At 43.3% G+C, this 23,369-nt stretch overlaps 1 protein-coding gene and 1 non-coding gene across 2 annotated transcripts in view; both read right to left on the bottom strand.

Annotated features, from left to right (window-relative positions):
* LOC126474663 (potassium voltage-gated channel subfamily KQT member 1-like) overlaps positions 1–23,369 on the bottom strand; it is a 291,118-nt gene that overhangs the window by 68,017 nt on the left and 199,732 nt on the right. The window contains exon 4 of the mRNA XM_050102142.1: positions 7,792–7,967. Coding sequence (XP_049958099.1) covers positions 7,792–7,967 — 176 coding nt within the window. The remainder of the gene's footprint in view (positions 1–7,791; positions 7,968–23,369) is intronic.
* Trnas-cga (transfer RNA serine (anticodon CGA)) lies at positions 2,750–2,824 on the bottom strand. Its single transcript has one exon. It is a non-coding gene; the product is annotated as a tRNA-Ser (tRNA).

Genomic DNA, 23,369 nt, shown 5'->3' with positions numbered 1-23,369 from the left:
AGCAAAGTCGTTCGCGGCATTTCCATATTCCCTTCATTTACAAATCAATCTTCGTTGCTTTTCTTCCGTATAATACTAATTGGCTCACGAGATCTACATTGTGTCTTGTTTCATCTGTGAGTGCCTCTCCCACACAACGTAAGATGCGAAGCAGACTGTCCGATAAGGTGGACAACAATGTGAAACTATTTCCTGATGGCATTTTTGTGGATACAGGAAGCCTTGGACGGTATTTTTATTTTCTGTGATGAATGTCAGCTTGTTTTAAGTGTGGATAAATTTAATTTAATGAAAATGGGCAGGGGAAATTTCTGAAACGTTGAATGAATTACTAATGGTAGGCGTTATTGCACACTTTAAGACGCAAAGAACGACGCAGCGTGAAGGAATTATCCGACAGGGACGGAAATCGGTGGACGTGGTCCACATGTACAGACACACAAATGAATAAAATTCCAGAAAAACTGGATGATTTAGTCACGAGAAAGAGCATCCCAAATTGAGCAAGACAACAACGCGTTACTCCACCTATGGCCCTTACGCAAGGACTTATTCGGCTTGGCATTGACTGATATAATTTTTGGATGCCCACGTGGGGGATATAGTGTCAAATTATTTGCAATTGGCGCATTAGATAGTCATCCCGGGCTGGTTGAAGGGCCCTGCTTATAGTGCTCCAAACATTCTCAAGTGGAAAGAGATCCGGTGACTTCGCTGTCCTAGATAGGGTTTGGCAAGCAGCCGAAACCGGTGTAGTGAAAATGAATATTGTGCAGATAGTTCAGTTAATTATTTCCTAACAATGCCACCACTGATTTTGGATCGCACGTCATCTGATGATCTCCTTGGAACGTAGTAATAAAGTGTTCTGTATTATATCATCAGATATAATTATTTACAGGTTTATTTTATATACTCTAAAGCTATGATAGCATAATTATCTTCAAGATGCACGGAAGTGTTTGTGTTATAGAAGATTCGTTCTTAAAGCAGATATATATTATCGTTTCTCTTATGGGCGCAGATCGTTAAGCGATCTGTTAATGGTTCTTTCGTTGAGCTAATACTTTTCGCACTAAATTTTTAAAGTAAACAGGCCTCCCACACTCATTCTTCTGTTCTCCAGCACAAGAGAACATTTTTTCAGATGTTTCTCCTATTCCTCTGTGTTTTTTTTTTACTAATTTTAATAAAACGGTTGCAGAGGACTGTATTTAACATTCTGTTTGTAATGGGGACTACCGGAAATATCACAGGCGTCTCATTTTCGCTGGTTCTTTACCTTCGTTTCTTATAGAATATGGTGCCTAGAATTACCTGTAGAATAGTATAATTATAAAATAATTACATCGGTGTTCCGTGAATTCAAAGTAAATTGTGAATCCTGCTAGGAATATCAATTTCTTTGTTTGTAACTACGATACAAGATTTTACTCTGTAAAGTTTGAACAGAATGATGCTTTTGTTTCTAAAACTTCGCTTTTGCTGGGATGTGTGTCGGACTTTTTATTGACAGCGTTTACACGCCGAACTCAAAAAAAATGGCCTCACAATTGGTTCTATTGTGTTACGGTGTCGTCGGTAGCGACAAATAACACGAGATTCTATCTTGATGTCTCTGCGTATTAATTTAATCAGCAACTTAGATGAATGAGCGTTAAGCTTGTTGTTCCTTAGTTCTCGCATTTATCTGCCTTCGACATATGTGTAATTATGTACATGGAAATGGAAATACCGTGTGGCTAGGGCCTCCTGCCAGGTAGACCGTTCACCTGGTGCAAGTCTTTCGAGTTGCGCCACGTCAGCGACTTGCCGTGTCGATGGGGATGAGATGATGATGATGATAATAAGGACAACACAACACTCAGTCCCTGAGCGGAGAAAATCTCCAACCCAGCGGGGAATCGAACCCTGGCCGTTAGGTATGACATTCCATCGCGCTGACCAGTCAGCTACCAGGGTAGACATTACGTACATGATATTCTTCAGAAATTCCGATAATGTCTCCTGTCTCATAGGTCATAGAGTCTGCGCGCTGCAAAATGTACGGTACAATTACTTCTGCACACTAAAAAAGTCTTCCAAAGACGTTGGAATTCAAACGAGAAATAGTTCATTCAAATACTCACTGGTGAGAATTATTAGCTGGCATCTCTAAATCCGAGAATTCATTCACAGAAGAAATTAATAAATAACAGAGACACTAAGAAATAATCTTTTGGGTGCTATTTTTGTGATTCATTAGTCGTTCGAGTGATGTGTTGCTGTCCTACATCTTTTCCTATCTTGTGTTAATCTATTAACCTTTGCACGAGCACCTCATTCTACACTCTCCAATCGTCTTGGAGTGCGTATGGCAACAGATTGCATAATCATTACGTTTTTCGGGAAATGACCTGGCAGGATCATGATGCGATTTCTTTGCTAAGCTCTTGGGAAGCGAGTTGGTTCACCATTTGGACGCCCTAACCGGATGAAAAATGTTTCTACGTCTACATCTACATGCATGTTCCACAGGCCACTGTAAGGTGCGTCACGGAGGGTATCCTGCACTATCACTGGTAATTTCCCCTCCTGTTCCACTAGCAAATAAAGTGAGGGAAAAAGTACTATCTATATGCCTCCGTATGAGCGCTAATCTCTCGAATCTTCGTGGTCCTTACGCGAAATGTGTGTTGTATCCAGAACGAGATTTTCACTCTGCAGAGGAGTGTGCGCTGATATGAAACTTCCTGGCAGATTAAAACTGTGTGCCGAGCCGAGACTCGAACTCGGGACCTTTGCCTTTCGCGGACAAGTGCTCTACCAACTGAGCTACCCGAACACGACTCACGCCCCGTCCTCACAGCTTTACTTCCGCCAGTACCTCGCCTCCTACTTTCCAAACTTTACAGAAGCTCTCCTGCGAACCTTGCAGAACTAGCACTCCTGAAAGAAAGGATATTGGGGAGACAAGGCTTAGCCACAGCCTGGGGGATGTTTCCAGAATGAGATTTTCACTCTGCAGTGGAGTGTGCGCTGATATGAAACTTCCTGGCAAAGGTCCCGAGTTCGAGTTCGAGTCTCGGTCCGGCACATAGTTTTAATCTGCCAGGAAGTTTCAAATGTATGTTGGCTGCAGTAGAATCGTTCTGCAGTCAGATTCAGACGTCGGCTCGATAATGTTCCTCGGAAAGAACGTTATCTTCCCTCCAAGGAATCCCATTTGAGTTACCGAAGCATCTCAGTAACACTTGCGTATTACTCGAACCTACCGGTGACAAATCTAGCAGCCAGCCTCCAAATTGGTTAGATGTCTTCCTTTGATCTGACCTGGTACGGATCTCACACACTCGAGCAGTACTCAAGAACAGGTCGTACCAGCGGCCTACATGCGGTCTCCTTTACAGGTGATCCACTCTTCCATAAAATTCTCCCAATAGATTGAAGTCGACCATTCGCCATCCCTACCACAATCCTCAAATACTCACTGCAGTCCTACAACCAGATATTTAAACGACGTGACTGGGACAAGAAGGCACTACTAATGCTGTATCCGAACGTTAAGGGTTGGTTTTTCCTACTCATCCGCATCAACTTACATTTCTCAAATTTAGAGCTAGCTGCCATTCACAACAACAACTAGAAATTGGGCTGAGTCATCTTGTATCCCCCTACAGTCACCCAACTTCGTCACCTTCCCTTACATCACCGTATCATCAGCAAACAACAGCAGATTGCTGCCAACATTGTCTGCCATATCATTTATGTATACAGAAAATAATAGCACTCCTATCATAATTCACTGGGGCACTCCTGACGATGTCCTTGGATCTGATGAACACTCGCCGTCGTGGACAACATACTGGGTTCTACTACTTAAGAAGTCTTCGAGCCATTCGCATATCTGGGAACCTATTCCATAAGCTCGTATTTTCGTTAAGACTCTGCAGTAGGGCACCGTGTAAAATGCTTTCCTGAAATGTAGAAGTATGGAATGTGCCTGCCGCCCTTCTTCCACAGTACGCAGGATATCATGTGAGAAAAGGGAACGCTGGGTTTCGCACAAGCGTTGCTTTCTGAAATCTTGCTGATTCGTGGACGGAAGTTTCCAAGTTTCAAGGAAATTTATTATATACGAACTGAGGATACTTCCAAAGATTCTGTAGCAAACTGATGTTAGGGACATTGGTTTGTAATGTAGCGGATCCGTTCTTTTGCCCTTCTTATACACAGGAATCACCTGTGCCTATTTTCAGTCGCTGGGGACTCTGCGGTGTGCGAGAGATTCGCGATAAATGCAAACCAAGTACAGGGACAATACTGTAGGGTACTCTTTGTAAAACCGAACTGGAATTCCATCCGGACTTGGTGCCTTATTTATTTTCAACTCTCTCTGTTGTTTCTCTACACCACCCTGCCACCGCACAATCGTGTGTCCTCGGTTACGTAGAGACCTTTATTGTTCGTTGTTGGATAATGAGAAAATTGCGTGTACGCCGTTAATCGAAGATTGCATACGAAATGAAGGCTACAGATTCAGGCATTCGTACCGCGTTCCTCAACATTCTCCATACTCTTGTGAACCATACCGACTTTTTCTCGTTCCTTCTTTATTGTTTCTGTCTCCTCCCCCCCCCCCCCCACCTCTCCCGCTCCCTCCCTCTCGCTCTCTCTCCATTTCATTAAACTAGCTCATTTAGTTTCCATTACTGCACAGCGCTTCGGCCAACGCGGTGTTTAGATCGCATTATCTTAATTGGCAATCTTCTTTGATTCATCTTTGCAGTATATACCTCTCATACTATGTAATTCGTGTTTTATCTCATTATCCGCCACTGTGGCTAACATTACTCTCTTATGCCAGTACGGTGGCTCTAGATATGGGAATTGCCATTACCTGTATTTTAATTGCAAGGTAACGATAGCTGTTGACGTGCAGATGAGGGCGCTCTGTCTGTCAGAGACTTTTTTGTCATCAGGCTACTAACTGGTTTGAGCGCCCCATGAAGACTTCCTCTCCTGTGGCAGTCACTTCATCTTACACCCAACGCCTTCTATTATTTGCTACATATGTTCCAATCTGTGTCTTCCTTTAGTTTTTGCCCTCTGTGTCTTCCTCTAGTGCCATATCAATGGTTCACTTGTCTCTCAAGACAAGTACTGTTATTCCGTCCCTTCTAGTCAGTGTCGTCAACATAATCCTTTCCTCGTAGCTTCTGCCAAGGACCTCCACATTTCTTATCTTATCAGTTCACTTAACTCTCAACATCATCTTTTAACATCACATCTCCAATGGTTTGATTCTCTTCTTTTGTGGTTTTTTCATATATCTAAATTCAGATTCTCATACTTTTGAAGACCTTTATTTGAGACTACAAGGCTTCTTTTCGCAAGGAATGCAACCTTTGCGTGTATTACAGTGCTGTGCATATCCTCACTGCTTCGTCCGTCACGCCTTATTTTGTTTCTAAGGTAGCAGTATTCCTTCACGAGGTAACTAAATGATCACCACGCTGGTCAGGTTTGTACTACTCCTCACTACTTTTGTTTTATTTCGATTTACTCTCAGCACATGTGCTATGGTCATTTGACTGTTCGTTCAATTCATGTCCCAAAATTCTTCTTCAGCGTCACTGAGAGTAGAAATACCATCAGCATATCTTATCAGTGATATCATTTCACCCTGAATTTAAATCCAACTCCTAAACTTTCCATCATTGCTTCTTCGATGTACAAGTCATACAGAAGAGAGAGAGAGAGAGAGAGAGAGAGAGAGACTGCGCCGCGCATCACGCCCTTTTTAATACGAGTACTTCATTGTTGGTCTTCCATTCTTATTGTTACTTGGTTTTTGAACATATTATATATAACCCATCCTTCCCTCTAACTTACGCATGTTTTTTTGAGAATTTTAGGACGTGTACTATTTTACGTAGTTGAACGCTTTTTCTATATCGACAAATCCTATGAAGGTATCGTGATTTTTGTTGTCATATGGGGTAAAGATGATATGAAAAAACCACATGTAACTTTTATTGCTCGGCATAGTCTATGAAGCTGGACTTTTATTGATATTAACGCGATCTGATATCTAAGCTTCGTAATGATTTTTTAGATTCTGCATTGATAGATTTTCATAGATTTTTATCTATTACCCAAGTGTACGTAATATTACGCTGGAAGGTGCCGCATTAGATTAAAATAGAGGTCACCAGCGTGTTTTGTAAGAAATAACGAGCTGTCGCCTCTGGTGGCTTTTGTGATTCCACCTTGTGGCCCAGCTCTCTCTTTTTTAAGTTAAAAGATGGAGTTTGTAGTCAGTCAGTATGTAACGCTTAACGTAACTTAGGCGATGACTCAGACAACAGACTTAATACATTGGATCACGACGTAGACCTCGAACTATTCAGCACACATCAGCGACCGTTGAAGATACATTATTATACGAGACTCTACACTCGCATGTAGTAAAGTCACACAACTCCGTTTTCATATTTTTAATCTCTATATACCTAGAATTTATTATTATAACGTTAATAGTTTACCACTTTACAAAGCTAGTAACAATGACCATGGCACTAATATGAGAACAGTAATGATACTTTTGTAATAATTTTTGACGTATATAGTTGGAAAACCAGGAATATAATCTTTTTTCTTTTATGGACTTTTATACATCCAAAAAGTATAAAAAAGTGATTATAAATTTCTTTACATTTTATTTCGAAGACATAATCTTACTTTGTAAAAGCCATCTGGTGGAGCCTCAAAACACGATGTATCCGTTGATGGCCTCATTCCAGTTTCCTATCAGACGTCAGCAAGGACACAAAACGAAAACATTTTATGCACATTTTACGTATTTTATATGTGACTGTTGTGGACTGTTCACACAGCTGTTCTGTTATTATATGGTGAGAGACGATATTGTGGAATGTCGTCTGTATCAGGTATGTTTACTTTGAATTTGTATGCCTCATATGTTGGTCTGACGTTAGAATTTTCCATAATTGTACCTGTATATAAATTAAGATTGTGTCCAGTTAAGGTGAACAGTTGACGAAATGGTTTGGACTTGGAAAAATTTTTGTGCTATACAAATGATCTGAAGATGGCGATTTAATTTCGCAGAAACTAATAAATATTGCGTATTTTGTGAGACCTGGGCGAATAACTTAAACTTTGTGTTCTGCCTTACGGCAGGTCTTGTCATGGGGGAAGCCTCGTCAGAGGTCCACTTCATGAGTGTCTAGGGAAGTGAATCTAGTGGTAGTTTCCCCTTGCTGTCCACTGATGATGATGAAATTGTAATGAGGACAACACAACACCCAGTCCCTGAGCGGAGAAAAATCTTCGACCCAGCCGGGAATCGAACCTGGGCCTCTTGGTGCGACAGACCATTGCGCTGACAACTCAGCTATCGGGGTGGACTGGGCGAATAATTTTCTGTAATACGAAGAATTACCGTGTTTATTTTACTATTTATTGTTCGTTAATATGCAACTATTGGCCTACCCTAGGCAGCACACTGCGCTCTTTGAAGTTGTAGCTTGAAGAATGAGTCCTTATAAGATGGAGAATTGTTTACTTAATCAAGTATGGCTTCCGGGAAGTATAGTGTTTGGAATCCCAATTCTACACGCACACATCTACATCCTTCAGCATTCCTTCCACTTCATGTCGTTTCGCCTGGACACTTCATCAAAGTGTCTGATTCAAGCAGCATACCATTAACCGTTGTTATGAATGTTAGCTCATGCGGTTGAGTGCTGGCAGTAGGGTGTACAGCGAGGAGGCGAGACTACGGACCTGGCGGTGGATGAAGACGACGGAGCCGAGCAGTCGCCAGGTGCCTCCCTGGCGGTCGACGTGCAGCATCCGCAGGATTTGCAGGAAGCGTATGCCGCGGATCGCCGACGTGGCGAACACCTGCCCGTTGGAGCCCACCGACAGCACCACGATCGACGCCACCACCACGATCAGGTCTGGAACAGCAACACCACTACCATTATCACTACTCCTCCGTCAGTTGCTTTTTCAGCTACTTACCCTTCGTTGGACGCTTACTTATTTAATCTAGATTTATATCACGCTTGAAAGTCTGATGTTGCATTGCAATTTCGAACATTTAATTTTTAGAAATCAATCATTTTCGTGTTCTGGTTACCGCAGGGTCAATGCAGAGATGGTGTTCAGTACCCAGCATCGAGTACAAGGAACTCAGTTATCTCTGGGTTTAGTCTGTGAGGTGGCCTGGAAGATTTCTTCGAGTTCTGCGTGTGTGAACCAATGAGATCACTGCTCACTCACTGAGAAAGCTGGGGAATGGACTTGAACAGCTATTACTGTGTTCGCTCGTGTGAAGAGATGTGCTTGGTGTGGATGAGGCGGGTCGCTGTGTCCTGTACAGTGAGATGGTAACATATAGCTTGGCTGCGTGAGGTACGTGCAAACTACTATAGCCGGCCGTTGTGACCGTGCGGTTCTAGGCGCATCAGTCTGGAACCGCGTGACCACTACGGTCGCACGTTCGAATCCTGCCTCGGGCATGGATGTGTGTGATGTCCTTAGGTTAGTTAGGTTTAATTAGTTCTAAGTTCTAGGAGACTGATGACCACAGATGTTAAGTCCCATAGTGCTCAGAGCCATTTGAACCACACTACTATACGATTTTGTTAATCTTTCAGGACATACGTGTGATTCATGCTTAACCTATTCTTTTCATAACATTCACGTGTTTTACTCGTGCCTTAATGTCTTTATTGGATCTTTGTGTCCCTGTGAGGCGAGTATGTTTTGTGGGTGGACAGAGAATCTTCTTCTTATTAATTCACCGGAATGGTGATACAGTTATTTAGTAACACTCCCTATTAGCCAACCTTCAAAGGTATTTTGAAATTTACATTTGATCACAATTTGTTAATTTTTCTTACCCTTTGGATATCTGCGTGCCTCGGGCTCTCTGGGCACAAGACAAACCTAAATTGTTGTGAGTTATTCCCTCTTCTATGATCATTTATATGAACTTACATTTCAACATTCTTTAAAATCATTCTTGTTGCCACGCGTTTTCCTATTTAAGCCAATTAGGCCAATTTTTACTTAAAAGTTGGTACACGACAATCTGATTTGAGGCGTGTTACTTAGCTATGTCTTGTGGTACAATTATCAAATTTGCTCACTGAAAGTGACGTTAACAGTAGCAATAATTTTAAAATTGAATTAAAAACTGGCTTGCAGTCAAGACTGTTTTTAATTCAGTTTTGAAATATTTTATCGAGACCGCTGATATTCTCCACGAGTTACGTTCTAAAAAAATTACTGATAGTGGTAACCACTACGAATATAATAGTTCAAAATTCTGTTTTCAGCAGACAAGATAGTGACGCAGGTCGCAGAGACGCAGTGCTTTGTTCTACGGAACGTGCGTTTATTCGATGTCTTTTGTTTTTTGTATCACTACAACAAATAGGGAACAAATTCCCATAGCACTGCACATGGCTGTAAGCCACATTGCTTAAACACCTTTATGCTTGAAGAGATATTTGATATGACTCCACACAGTCACTTACGGCGTAACACCACTACAGAATTCTGTGATTATTGTAATTTGGTGTAAGACTGTTCCAGTATCGTCTCTCTGTGCCAGTCATCCTCTCACTGCCTGACGTAATGATAATAGCTCCAAACACACAGATAACTGATGTCGAAGTCCAGGATTGACGCTGAACTGATGGGTAGTCCAAGAGTGCATCAACATAATTCCAGTTCAGTATACAAGCTGCTCCGGTACTTCAACATCTTACAGACCAGAGGAACTACACACTGGCTGACCAGGATCAGCGTACATCACGACATCAGACAACACTGAGTCCGACACCGCGGTCAGTAACCAGAGAGGGACAGGGCATTCTCAGGTTGGCGTGCGAATCGATCACACGTGCACTGCCGTCACACCTTCTTCACAGCAGATCTGTCACATGGGAAGCGCCTACGGGTCGGCGAGCAGGCAGCCCGCTAAACTACCAGTCCCGGGCTATACTATGGGCTGACACAGGAAACTCCAGGCAACCTCGAGTCTGCCACTGATGACAGCAGATTCCACGATCATGGTTAAAATTGTTTCAGGCATTCGATAGATATTATGAAACCACAATACAGTTTCGTTTCACGCAATGATGTCGTGCAGCGGTAATCTAATCTTCCCACTATGAGCATCTATGCATCGCTGATAGGTATTCTTTGGCTACCAGAGATTGTAGTATTATTGAGTATAGCTCGGTTTCTGTATTTAAAGGTTCTGGAAAATTTGGAAATTTGTGGTAGGGTTTTATGAGACCAAACTGCAGAGGTCATCGGTCTCTAAACCTACACACTATTTAATCTAACTTAAACTAACTTACACTATGGGGACAACACACGCACTCATGCCCGAGAGAGGACTCGAACCTCCGACGGTGGGGAGGGGAGGGGGGGGGGGGGGGAGGGGGAGCCGCACGGACTTTGACAGGGTGCCCTGGACAGTGCGCCTGCGCCTCGCGGCTTTAAAGGTTTGCAAAGTAACATACTCCCAGTGTCCAATGCATGCAGTATCTTTTCAGTGTGGGCTCAGTTGCTCACCACTATGATTTTCTTCAAGTGTTTGTCCATATTACTGAGTTGCCAAGGTAGCAGCGATTCAACAACAAACCCTCTTGTACTGCGAAATCCTGAGTTTTTCTTATGCGTCCCCAGGTTTTTGTAACTTGGTGATATCTCTTTTGTCGTTAGTGAGACTTCAAAAGGGCAACTCTTTCAGAGCAAAACAGACACTTCAGTTAAACTGTACCTGTCTGGCTTTTGAAAAAAATCTTACGTTCAGGTTTTGGTTTAAGTGTAGCCTTTTTTCTTGGGTACTACGAGAATACTACGCACAGAAGCTGTCATATAGAATAAGTCGTCGATTCTGTTTCACTTCCCATTTTTTTTAAAAATAACTACACAAATTGTAATTTGTTTATGATAATGACACATTCTATTTGCAGTGTGCCATAATATTTCCATCAATATATTCACTTAAGTTGGAAGGTGTACATACAAGGAGAAGTGGTTATGAAAATATATGTAGCATGAGATACGTCAGTCTCTTTGGTATATTTGACAGTTTATGTGGAATGTTTACCACTATCAGCATCTTCCCACTATGAGCATCTATGCATCGCTGATAGGTATTCTTTGGCTACCAGAGATTGTAGTATTATTGAGTATAGCTCGGACGTGCGAAGAAGTCGGGAACACTTCTCGGCCAGAGAGAGAGTTTTGTATGAAGGAAGAAAGACTAGGTTTAACGTCCCATCGACATCGAGGTCATTAGAAACAGAGCACAATACCGGAGTGTGTCAAAGATGGGGTAGGAAATCGGCCGTGCCCTTTCAAAGAAATCATCCTGGCATCTGCCTGGAGCGATTTAGAGGAACCATGGAATACCTAAATTTAGATGGCCGGACGCTGGTTTGAGCGTCCTCCCGAACGCGAATCGACTGTGCTAACCACTATGGCACCGTGTTGTGTCATGGTAGAGTGAGGAGCTTGGATGGCAGAAATACCGACAGAAGAGAACTGAGATGCTCCCTGATGTGCAACTGAGATTAGATGATGATTTAAGAGGATTTTATAGAGAGAAGGCTTAGGTGGAAAAATATAACTTTCATTGAGTTGATTCTGCTGCAAGCGTTAGCCGAGGAGCTATTGTATTGTAAAGACTTCATTGTGTCTGACAATACCTACATGTTGATATCCAGGGTGAGCTCCGTCATGTGTCCAGGATTCTAATTAGCTTTCCTCTGCACTTTCAGTCAAAGTATTTCATTAAGAGCGGCAAAGAGTGCATCTTACGTATTTTAAAGTTTGTGTACAAAAGTAAATTTTATGATGTGTGACAATGCTAAGGAAGGGTTATAGTTTGTTAGTGCGAGGCATTTTTGTGTCATTAAAGGGATTCGTTACGATTTCAAAATACTCCTTTATAAATATTTCTTGAAATTTATCCCTGGTATTAGATCTGGCACTTACTGTGCTGTCACGACTAGCGCTATTGCGTGGACAGTGATTCGTATGTTCCAAAAAGAACAAAACTTTAATTTGCTGATGCAGAAATAAAATAATTCAGTTTGGCGCACAGCGAGTTATTTGAGTACATGCAATCCGCACTTCACATGCCTACAGTGCGCGGACAGAATAGAGCCGAGTTGCTCGTTGCAGGGTAAGAATCTACTGTAGAAACTAAACAATCTCTATGAGAGAAAATTATGAACAATATTCATTAGCAAAATTCTCATATAAATTCAGAAGATGCGTTTTTCTAACTGGGCACATTTTTGTTTTGCAGCAGTTAGCCGTTGTGTGTGACTGTTTCATGACAAAGCTATTCTGAATATTACTGACAACTATTCTTGATTTTCAGTCTCATGTACAAATAGTCAGATGCAGTTTAGATTAATTGATATCACACTTATCAACAGAAATTTGTAGAGCTATGTTTGTGTTTAAAAGTGGGATAGCAAAGGAGATTCTAGATCAGCATCAGTAATCGGAATTTTAAAAAGTACCTGCTTTCACACTATTTGCGTGAGGTTGTGGTGCACACAGTTTCCAGTTAACCAGCTTAAAAGAAATTTTGTATGCCCATCCTTTTAGCAGGAGGTCTCTGGGACGACGGCCGTTTACTATAGTGACAAATAGAAACACCTACAGCCGTCCTTAAGATTTTATTTTATTTTGACACTACCAGTTTCTACGCTTCAGTGCGTCATCTTCAGGCTGTTTTTGATGCGGTACAGATTGATGTGATCCCCATGCATAACACACCTGTTGCCAGCATTACTGGATACGCAGATAATGTGTCACCACTCCAACCATCAACTTCCAACCAGTAATGCTCGCAACAGCTGTATTATGTATGTGGATCATGTAACCTGTACCGCACCAGAAACAGCCTGAAGATGACAGCCTGATGGAACTGGTAGCAACAAAATAAAATAAAATCTTAAGGACGGCTGTAGGTGTTTTTATTTGTCACGATGAAAGGTAATCGGTTTCAAAGCAATATCCTCCATCAGTGTTCCAAGTTTATTAACTCTCCTTACAAAGTTATAAGATTTGGTAAATTTATGAACAAAATTTGCAGAAAGGTTGTTTTTCGGGCAGAGGGCGTGGAGCTTCGACAGTTCCGACCGGGGTCACTTCGATCCGCTTCTGGTGCACTATATAATTTTTACAACAGTCCACAGTGACCAATGTGCTCTTTTAATGAGTGGTGTTACTTTGTCCAGTTAATTTGTTTCGTAATTGTAAATAAAACTGTCATCACTGATATAAGACCTTCCGAAATGCCTTCACAAAAGAAGACGAAGTAAATATTCCAGAATTCGAATCGAGAACAGCTGCCAACATGAGTAACGTAGAAGAAAATATCCTCGGAGTAGTGAAGCAACTTAAATCACTTAATAAAAGCAAGTCTTCTGGTCCAGACTGTATGCCAATTAGGTTCCTCTCGGAGTATGCTGATGCAATAGCTCCATACTTAACAATCATATACAACCGTTTACTCGACGAAAGATCCGTACCCAAAGAATGGAAAGTTGCACAGGTCACACCAGTATTCAAGAAAGGTAGTAGGAGTAATCCACTAAATTAGACGCCCATATCGTTAACGTCGATATGCAGCAGAATTTTAGAACATATATTGTGTTCGAACGTAATGAATTACCTCGAAGAAAACGGTCTATTGACACACAGTCAACATGGGTTTAGAAAACATCGTTCTTGTTCAACACAACTAGTTCTTTATTCACATGAAGTGCTGAGTGCTATTGACAAGGGATTTCAGATCGATTCCGTATTTCTGGATTTCCGGAAGGCTTTTGACACTGTACCACACAAGCGTCTCGTAGTGAAATTGCGTGCTTATGGAATATCGTCTCAGTTATGTGACAGCATCTGTGATTTCCTGTAAGAGAGGTCACAGTTCGTAGTAACTGACGGAGAGTCATCGAGTAAAACAGAAGTGATTTCTGTCGTTCCCCAAGGTAGTGTTATAGGCCCTTTGCTGTTCCTTATCTATATAAACGATATGGGGAAAAAATCTGAGCAGCCGTCTTCGGTTGTTTGCAGATGACGCTGTCGTTTATCGACTAATAAAGTCATCAGAAGATCAAAACAAACTGCAAAACGATTTAGAAGAAATATCGAAATGGTGCGAAAAGTGGCAATTGACCTTAAATAACGAAAAGTGTGAGGTCATCCACATGAGTGCTAAAAGGAACTCGTGAAACTTCGGTTACACGATAAATCAGTCTAACCTAAAAGCCGTAAATTCAACTAAATACCTAGGTATTACAATTACGAACAACTTAAATTGGAAGGAACACAAAGAAAATGTTGCGGGGAAGGCTAACCAAAGACTGCATTTCATTGGCAGGACACTTAGAAAAAGTAACAGATCTACTAAGGAGACAGGTTACACTACGCTTGTCCGTCCTCTTTTAGAATACTGTTGCGCGGTGTGGGGTCCTTACCAGAAAGGACTGACTGAGTACATCGAAAAAGTTCAAAGAAAGGCAGCACGTTTTGTATTACTGCGAAATATGGAGAGTGTGTCACAGAAATGATACAGGATTTGGGATGGACATCATTAAAAGAAAGGCGTTTTCGTTGCGACCGAATCTTCTCACGAAATTCCAATCACCTGTTTTCTCCTCCGAATGCGAAAATATTTTGTTGACACCGACTTACATAGGGAGGAACGATTACAAAGATAAAATAAGGGAAATCAGAGCTCGTAAAGACGGATATAGGTGTTCATTCTTTCCACGTGCTAAACGAGATTGGAATAATAGAGAATTGTGAAGGTGGTTCGATGAACCCTCTGCCTGGCATTTTGCAGAGTATCCATGTAGATGTAGATGTAGATGTAGAAGAACGAGAGTGGTGGCGCAGTGGATAGCACGCTGGACTCTCATTCTGAAAGACGACGGTTCAAACGCACGTCCGGCCATCCTGATCTAGGTTTTGAGTGATTTACCTAAATTTCTCCAGGCAAATACTGGGATGGTTCCTTTGAAAGGCACGGACGACTTCGCCGGCCGGAGTGGCCGTGCGGTTCTAGGCGATACAGTCTGGAGGCGAGCGAACGCTACGGTCGCAGTTTCGAATCCTGCCTCGGGCATGGATGTGTGTGATGTCCTTAGGTTGGTTAGGTTTAATTAGTTCTAAGTTCTAGGCGACTGATGACCTCAGAAGTTAAGTCGCATAGTGCTCAGAGTCATTTTGAACGGCCGACTTCCTTCACTATCCTTCTCTAATCCAATGAGAGCGCTCACCTCGCTGTTTGGTCCCCTTCCCCAAAATCAACCAACCAACCATTGATAAAAGCCTATAGTTCATAGCATGAGTCTTGTGGCACTTCTTAGAGGCTGGAACGACCAGTCGTGTGCCACGCTGGGTTGTTCCGGTGACCTGTGATAAAGTGACGGAGCTAGTTCGTTCTGATACAGCTAGACGGACGGCAGAGCAGTAATGTCTGGCGGAACAGGCTCCAGGAGCGGGCTAGTCGGACACTAGAGCAGTCCAGTCCTCTGGCGAGCTCACGCGATTCGAACGGCAGCGGCGACGGCGTCGGACGCGGGCAGAGGCGGGTGATCAGGCGCAGGGGCCGGCCGGCTAATACGCGCCCTTTGATGCACCGAGCGGGCGCCGGCGCCGCGACGCCGACGCCCGCCAATGGGACGGGCGACGCAGTGGGCGGCGTCGGCGGCCGCGATATCGGCGCTCTGACGTCACGCTTTGTGCCGGCTGCGGTGGGGTGGGCAGCGCCCAGTTATCTCCGGCCCACAACTTTGCGACGTACTGAGGCCTCCCGGCTGCATAACGCCGTGTGACGCGTCGGGCCGCTGCAGCAGCTGTCACGGCGCTGCACTCGCAGCGGCGCTGCGCGTCCCGGGCCGACGACACTTCGAGTACGTTGTGGTGCTGTTGCTGCGGAACTTACCTACCTTCCTGGAGATATCAAAAGTTTACGTGCGACCCACACCAAACAACGGAGAAATGCATTCAGGGTATACTAGATACACAATCTGATCAAAAGTATGCGGACACTACATAAGGCCGGCCGAGCTGGCCGAGCGGTTCTAGGCGCTACAGTCTTGAACCTCGCGACCGCTACGGTCGCAGGTTCGAATCATGCCTCGGGCATGGATGTGTGTGACGTCCTTAGGTTAGTTAGGTTTAAGTAGTTCTAAGTTCTAGGGGACTGATGACCTCAGCAGTTAAGTCCCATAGTGCTCAGAGCCATTTGAACACTACTTACGAGGAAAACACGGCAACCTTTTCTCAGCCCAATCTCGTCAGTTGCATGAATTTCCCAGAAACTTCGCTCAGTGGAAGAGGGGTCAAAAGAAGCGAATCCGTATCTCGGCTTATCCCTACATACTCGAGCGCGCTCGGAGGCTTTCCGGCAGTCGTTCTTCCTGCGAACCATACGCGACTGGAACAGGAAAGGGAGGTAATGGCAGTGGCACGTAAAGTGCCATCCGCCACACACCGTTGGGTGGCTTGCGGAGTATAAATGCAGATGCAGATGTAGATGTTTCTACAAGAAGCGACTGTCAAAGCTTTCGAGGTATTTTCCAAGTATTTTATGTGCCTTTTACCAGGTGATGTTCCCAGACAGAATGGTGACACCATGATTGGAGAGGCTGCTTCTTAATTTTGCGCAGCCCGCAATGCGAACGACTGAGCCACAAATTCTTTTGAGGATACTGTGCGCTAAAAGGAACATGAAGAACCTCAAAAATACGAGGGGTATCCACAAAGTAAGTTCCGACTCCCTACAAAAGGGAAACCACAGTGAAAAACCAATGAAGCTTTGCACAGGTGTTTTACACAATGTGTCTAAAATGTCTGCCGATCGCGTCAAGCTGCTACTTCTGAGTACACACTGCGCACGTAAAGATGGCTAGAAATTAGCGTCTCCCGCCAAGTATGAGGGCCTGGTGAAAGATTTCGCCTGAAGCTTTGCAATCCACATAACGTAACTGTCATGCGGTTTGTTCTACACGGCAATTCTCGGCCGCACTCTGCAGGGGCAATAAAGATGCTCCTGCAGCGTTATCGATGGGAAGTGTTTGATCACCCACAATACAGCCCGTAATTGGCTATCCCTGAGGTTCATATCTGCTCAAATGAACCGCTGGCTATAAAGACAATACTTTGACACAGACAACGAGCTACAGTCCGGAGTAGAAAATTGTAGATAAACACTGGCGGCTGTGTTCTATAACGAGGGAATTGAAAAGTTGGTGCAACGCTACGACAGATGTCTAAGTCTGAGCGGCGACTGTGTAGAGAAGTAGCTGAAAAGTGTAGCTAAGTGTTGCAAATAAAATATATGTGATTTTCACTGTGCTTTCGATTTCGCTACCGATCGGAACTTACTTTCTGCACGACCCTCGTACTTATAAAACTTTGACCGTCGAGTATCTACGGGTAAGACGAGGCAAGTGTTCTCTTATTTTGACTTCTCTCCCGCTGAGCGAATTTCCTGGGAAATCGGGTGATGGCAATTGTCGTGTTCTCCTCGTTAGTAATGCGGAACTGACTACTAGATACTACGAGAGGCAGATCTGCGAGTATAAAAGGAGGCGGGGAGTATTGTTTTGTATGTATATAAGCAGTAAGAGCAGAATGGGTCTATCAGGAAAGGTGGATAGTCACTGGATGTTAACTGAGTAATAAATCCATGTAGACAGTTCAAACTTTTGAAGCCTGCCCTAGCCGACTGTTGGTGATGGGACTGTGAAGTGGAAATGCGACGGAACAACAATAGCTAAACCAAGCCGAGGGAGATCTCATGTATTTACGGATGGGGACCGTCGAGCTTGGCGGAGGGTGGTCGTAAAAAATCCCACGAAATCACCAAAGTGCTACTAGCTGTCCAACTAACACAATGCCTGTGCGTTAGGAGTTCAAAAGAATGGGGTACAATTGCTGATGTATGATCAAAATGGGGTACAATGATCGAGCCAACTCCTCATTAGTCACACATCTCTGTAGTAAATGCTAAGCGACTCTTAAAGTGGTGTAAAGTGCAACGTCACCGTACTTTGGACGACTGGGAACGAGTGATTTGGAGTGATAATAGGATGCTAATAGATACGGATGAAATCATTTTCTGGAGGAGGCGTTATCTGCGAACCATTGAGTTGTTGAGAGGTGAAGGAAGACATACTTAGGCTACCATTTCTTACTATATGGACGAGACATGGTTGAAATCAGGACATACCCGAAGTACCGTTTGGCTAGACAACGCTACAAAATCTTCTTAATTAGCGTTTCTGTCTGGGTTATTCACCGGAAACAAGGGCCCACTGGGTAAAGGTAAAAGTGCGATTACACACATTGCGAGCAGAGCAGGTTTCGTCGAAGGCTGTTTGTGGAATTTTGAATCCAACCGCAATGGAGATTTTCGTAAGGAGATATGCTTCCTTGGCTTCAGGAAAACGCAGTTATTGTTCTTGATATGGCGCGGTACCATTCTGGTCGAAAAGAAAAAGTTCCTAACGTGAATTCCATTAAGCAAGGTATATCAGAATGGCTGAAATCTAAAAATATCGCTTTTGAAGGCAGTATGCTGAAGAAAGAACTAGTAGAAATCGTCAAAGACAACAGAGTGGCACACAACGAATGCGCAGCAGATCAAATGGCTAAAAGCGCAAGGAAAATTGTTCTTCGAATTCCTCTGTACCACTGCGAATTAAACGCCATCGAGTTAGTTTAGGCCAGAATGAAAGGCTATGTTGCAGCAAAAAACAGTACATACAGAACGTCGGAAGTTAAAGAACTAATTGAACACGCAGTGACTGCAAAGGAATGAAACAAACGTGTGCTCCACCTGGTGGAAATAACTGAAGCTCAAGTGTGAAAATTAGATTGCGCTGTACGGGAAAGAGAAGAGCGTTTGGTTGTAAACCTGAATGAAAACTGAGAAAAATCCAGGATGGAATGTAACAATACGAGAGAATGAAAGTTGCTACTCACCATATAGCGGAGATGCTGAGTCGCGATAGGCAAAATAAAATGATCTACACAATTCGCAGTCTTAGAGATGTGTGTGCATGTTGCACTTGCGTGAGTGTGTGTGTGCGTGTGTGTATGTGTGTCTACTGCTGACAAAGGCTTTAGTGGCCGAAAGCAATGATTGTGTGAATCTTTTTATTGTGCCTATCGCGACTCAGCATTTTTGCTATATGGTGAGTAGCAACTTTCATTCTCTCGTATTGTTACATTCCATCCTGGATTTTTCTCAGTTTTCATTCAGGTTTACAACCAAACGCTCGTATCGTTGAATGAAAACAGAGTTCGACCGAATTAAATTAGTTTTATCCTCCCTTTACCATTACTGTAACTGGTGTTGTGTTTGAATGTGCTATGCCACCTGTCGGTTTTTTTACATTTTCTTTCATTACGTCGTAGCCAAAGTTCACAATAAACGGGTTCTCATGTGTGACACACGCTTCGCTGTGACGTCAGCCCGGCGCCAACTGCACAGCATACTCGTAAACTAAGGATTTTCGACACTCCTGCTTTCACTGGAACGGGTAGTGGTCAGTGACGTGAAAGTGTTTGTCTCGTCACAGCTCTCGGTGAACAGACGAGAGATGACTATAGTACTCCACAACCGCGCCTCATTCTCAACTTTGAAGAGGTCGTCCATCGTCACGTTGGAGAGAACACAACGACGAGTACTCGAAGCGCTGCCCATGTCATGTCTCCACTGTGTGCATAGTGTGAAGCTAGTGGATTCCTTGTCAAGACCTTATCTACTAAGTCCCTTCCACAGCCCTTATAAGCCAGTAACAGAAGTCTGAAACACACTGTTATATTTTCTGATAAGGATCCGAAACAGACGAGCAGTACAAAAGTATCGGCTGGGACACGGTTTTGTGAGCTAACACTTTCGTTGGTGAGTTATAATTCCTCAGGGCTCTTTCACTGAGTCTATCATCTTTTCCAGCAGCTAGTTTTGTCTGAATGTAGCACTTTAAGTCACTCCTTATGACAACACCTAGATATTTGACTGTTTTTACTGTTTCTTCTGGCTGTTTACCAATAGGATAACCGAAGAATAGCTGACATTTCCTCATATTATTGGACAGTAAATTATTTTTATTCATGTTCAGAATCAACTGCCATACCCTTTTGCCTCTAGCAGACGCAACTCATTTTCGTCACTTCACTTCCTCGCCTGCTCACTCCATTCGTTAACTGTGACAGTTAATTGACCTGATTGATGTTCCATCTCAGCACAATGAGAAATCAGAGATTAGAGCTTTTACGGAGATTTCTCGATAGGCGCTCTTCGTGTTTAACATTCGTGAATGGAACACTCCTTCACTCTTTTCTTTGCATTGTTTGGTCACTGCAGCTATGTTCCGCTGTCACTCTGTCCCTCTTTCTCTCACACTACTACTGTGTTTCTTCGCTCTTTCTATAACAGAACCATTGTATACTATCTTCCAGTATTTAATACTTTTCGCTCTCACTGCCAATGTGTTCTACTCTCTCAGAATAAAAAAAAAAAACGTGAATATGCTTGCATGCCTAAATTTTTCGAAAAATTTTAACGGTGCTGAGGAAGGTAGATTGAGACAGCTGGTACCCCACTTCTCAGTCAGCCAGTTCCTTCCTTCCCCTGCTGCAGCAGTGCATGTCATTCATATGAAGAGAAACGTATTGGTCAGTAAAATTCATGGTTTACTCGTGTGAAATTGAAATAACCAAAACTTATATTACACTTCAGATCGGATTTTAAGTGCAAAAAGTTTTTACGTTTGCTGCAGTACAAGAACATGGTGTTCCCAGAAGGTAAATTAGACACTTCACAGCACAAAAAAATGGTTCAAATGGCTCTGAGCACTATGGGACTAAACATCTGTGGTCATCAGTCCCCTAGAACTTAGAACTAATTAAACCTAACTAACCTGAGGACATCACACACATCCATGCCCGAGGCAGGATTCGAACCTGCTACCGTAGCAGTCGCGCAGTTCCGGACTGAGCGCCTAGAACCGCTAGACCACCGCGGCCGGCTTCACAGCACATTCCTACGTGCTACGTCAATTTATAAACTACCTTTTCGCCTCACACCGGATTTTACGAGGGTAAAGCAGAAAGCCTTTGCCCTTTCTTTTTACTTGACCAAATTACAGCTGTAAATGCGAAGTCAACATATCTATTCCCAGCAGTGAACCTTCCTTGGTTCGTGCTGGCCTTACCCGTCGGTAGCTCCGCCGCTCGGTGCTGCTATCAGTTGTTAAAGATGGCGGTTTGCTTCACACGTCCACGGCATGAAAGCAACGAAATGTGATTCGTTTTCTATGAAGCAAGAGACAAACGCCCATCGAGATCTACAGGGAAGTGCAGCCCACAGACGGGGAAAACTGTCTCGCTTTGAGAGCTGTGAGGTGACGGTGTGGTGATTTCGACAAGGGCAGTGAAGTCTTGCATGACAATGATCAGTCGGGAAGGCCGTGTCCGTCGCTGAAAGACGACAACGTTTCCTGCGTGGATACAATGGTAAAAGCAGATCGGTGTGTGCATATCACGGCCATTTCCTGGAAGCTTGGTATATTGTACTAGAGTGCTTGGTTCAAATGGCTCTGAGCACTATGTGACTTAACTTCTGAGGTCATCAGTCCCCTAGAACTTAGAACTACTTAAACCTAACTAACCTAAGGACATCACACACATTCATGCCTGAGGCAGGATTCGAACCTGCGACCGTAGCGGTCGCGCGGTCCCAGACTGTAGTGCCTAGAACCACCCGGCCACCCCGGCCGGCGTACGAGAGTGCTTACTACATCGTTCACAGGTCCTTAAGGTATCGAAAGGTTTCATATTGCTGGGTGCCTAAGTAGTTGGATGACGTGATGAAAGGCAAGCGAATGATGTCTTCACTGAATCATATGGAACGATACTCAAGGAGAGTGAAGCTTCCCTGGACTACATTGTTACTGGCGATGAAACGTACATACTACATTTCACGCCGGAATCCAAGCTGCAGAACATGGTGTGGAAACATCCGGGTTCTTCTGTGACAAAAAAATTCCAGTCAGTACCATCTGTTGAGAAAGTGATATCACTTGCCCTGTGGGATAGCTGTGGACTGCTCTTGCTGGATTTCATGGCACAAGGTGCAACCATGGGTGCTGACAGTTATTTGTAAATGTTTTTTTAAATTACCGCTACCAGTCACAAACTTTGTCAACTATTGTATTACTTATTTATTTATTAAGGAATGATTTCCCAGGAATACCTCATCTTCAGGCTAAATAGCATTACAAAAACAACTTTACAACAAGGTCATACTGATTTTACATTGTCTTTTTCACTACAGGATTGTTTGTAATTGTGTTTACAAGTTACTGCTATGTTTGTGACAATTTGTGAACAGTGGCCAAGAGAGCCGCGGAAATGGAAAAACCTCAGCCAATCACAACGAGACTGCCACGCCAGAGGAACAAGGATGACCACAGCATTTACGAAAAAACTATGTAACAACAGTATGACCTTATTGTAAAGTTGTTTTTGTAATGACATTTAGCCTGAAAATAAGGTATTCGCTGGAAACATGTCGCTAAATAAGTAAGTAATACAATAGTTGACAAAATTTGTGACTGGTAGCGGTAATTTTAAAAAAACCTTTACATATTTTTTGAGAAAGTCACGGTCGAAAAATATTCAAAATGGCTTAAAATTCTTACAGTTATTGTCCCACACTGTCACGTGTGAGAGGTGCCATGAGGCGAAGGTGCCGAGGGATTGTCGATGTCGGCAATCTGATTCTCTCCCATGACAGTGCGAGACCACATGTGACAATCAGAACTGCCAAAAAGCTCCGGGAGATTCTGGACCACTCACCATACAGTCCAGACGTCGCCCCTAGTGATTTCCATGTTTTCGGACCGCTGAAGAAGTTCCTGGCAGGGCAGCGATTCACAAGTAACGACGAGGCCAAGACAACATTTCGAAGGTGGTTCCGTAGCCAGCCAGGCGTATTCTACCGCCGGGGCATCTAAATTTAGTGCTGTGGTGGGACAAGTATGTGCACCAGTGTGGGGGCTTTGTGGAAAACAGTGTAAGGTACATAGAACAGGATGTATATTTGTCATTCCTGTGTGTATCTTACTTTGGCTAACAAAAAATAGGGGCAAAGAATTTCTGATTTGCCCTCATACTTGCGTATTATAGTGCGCAAGTACAGTGACTTTAAACATCTGTATCTCGGAAACGGATAAAAATTTTCAGGGTTTTTCCAGATCGTGATCTTAGAAATCTATCACAAAAATTTC

This window comes from Schistocerca serialis, chromosome 4 (genome assembly GCF_023864345.2).
Source record: "Schistocerca serialis cubense isolate TAMUIC-IGC-003099 chromosome 4, iqSchSeri2.2, whole genome shotgun sequence".
NCBI lineage: Eukaryota > Metazoa > Arthropoda > Insecta > Orthoptera > Acrididae > Schistocerca > Schistocerca serialis.
This window is presented reverse-complemented; position numbering and strand designations above follow the sequence as displayed.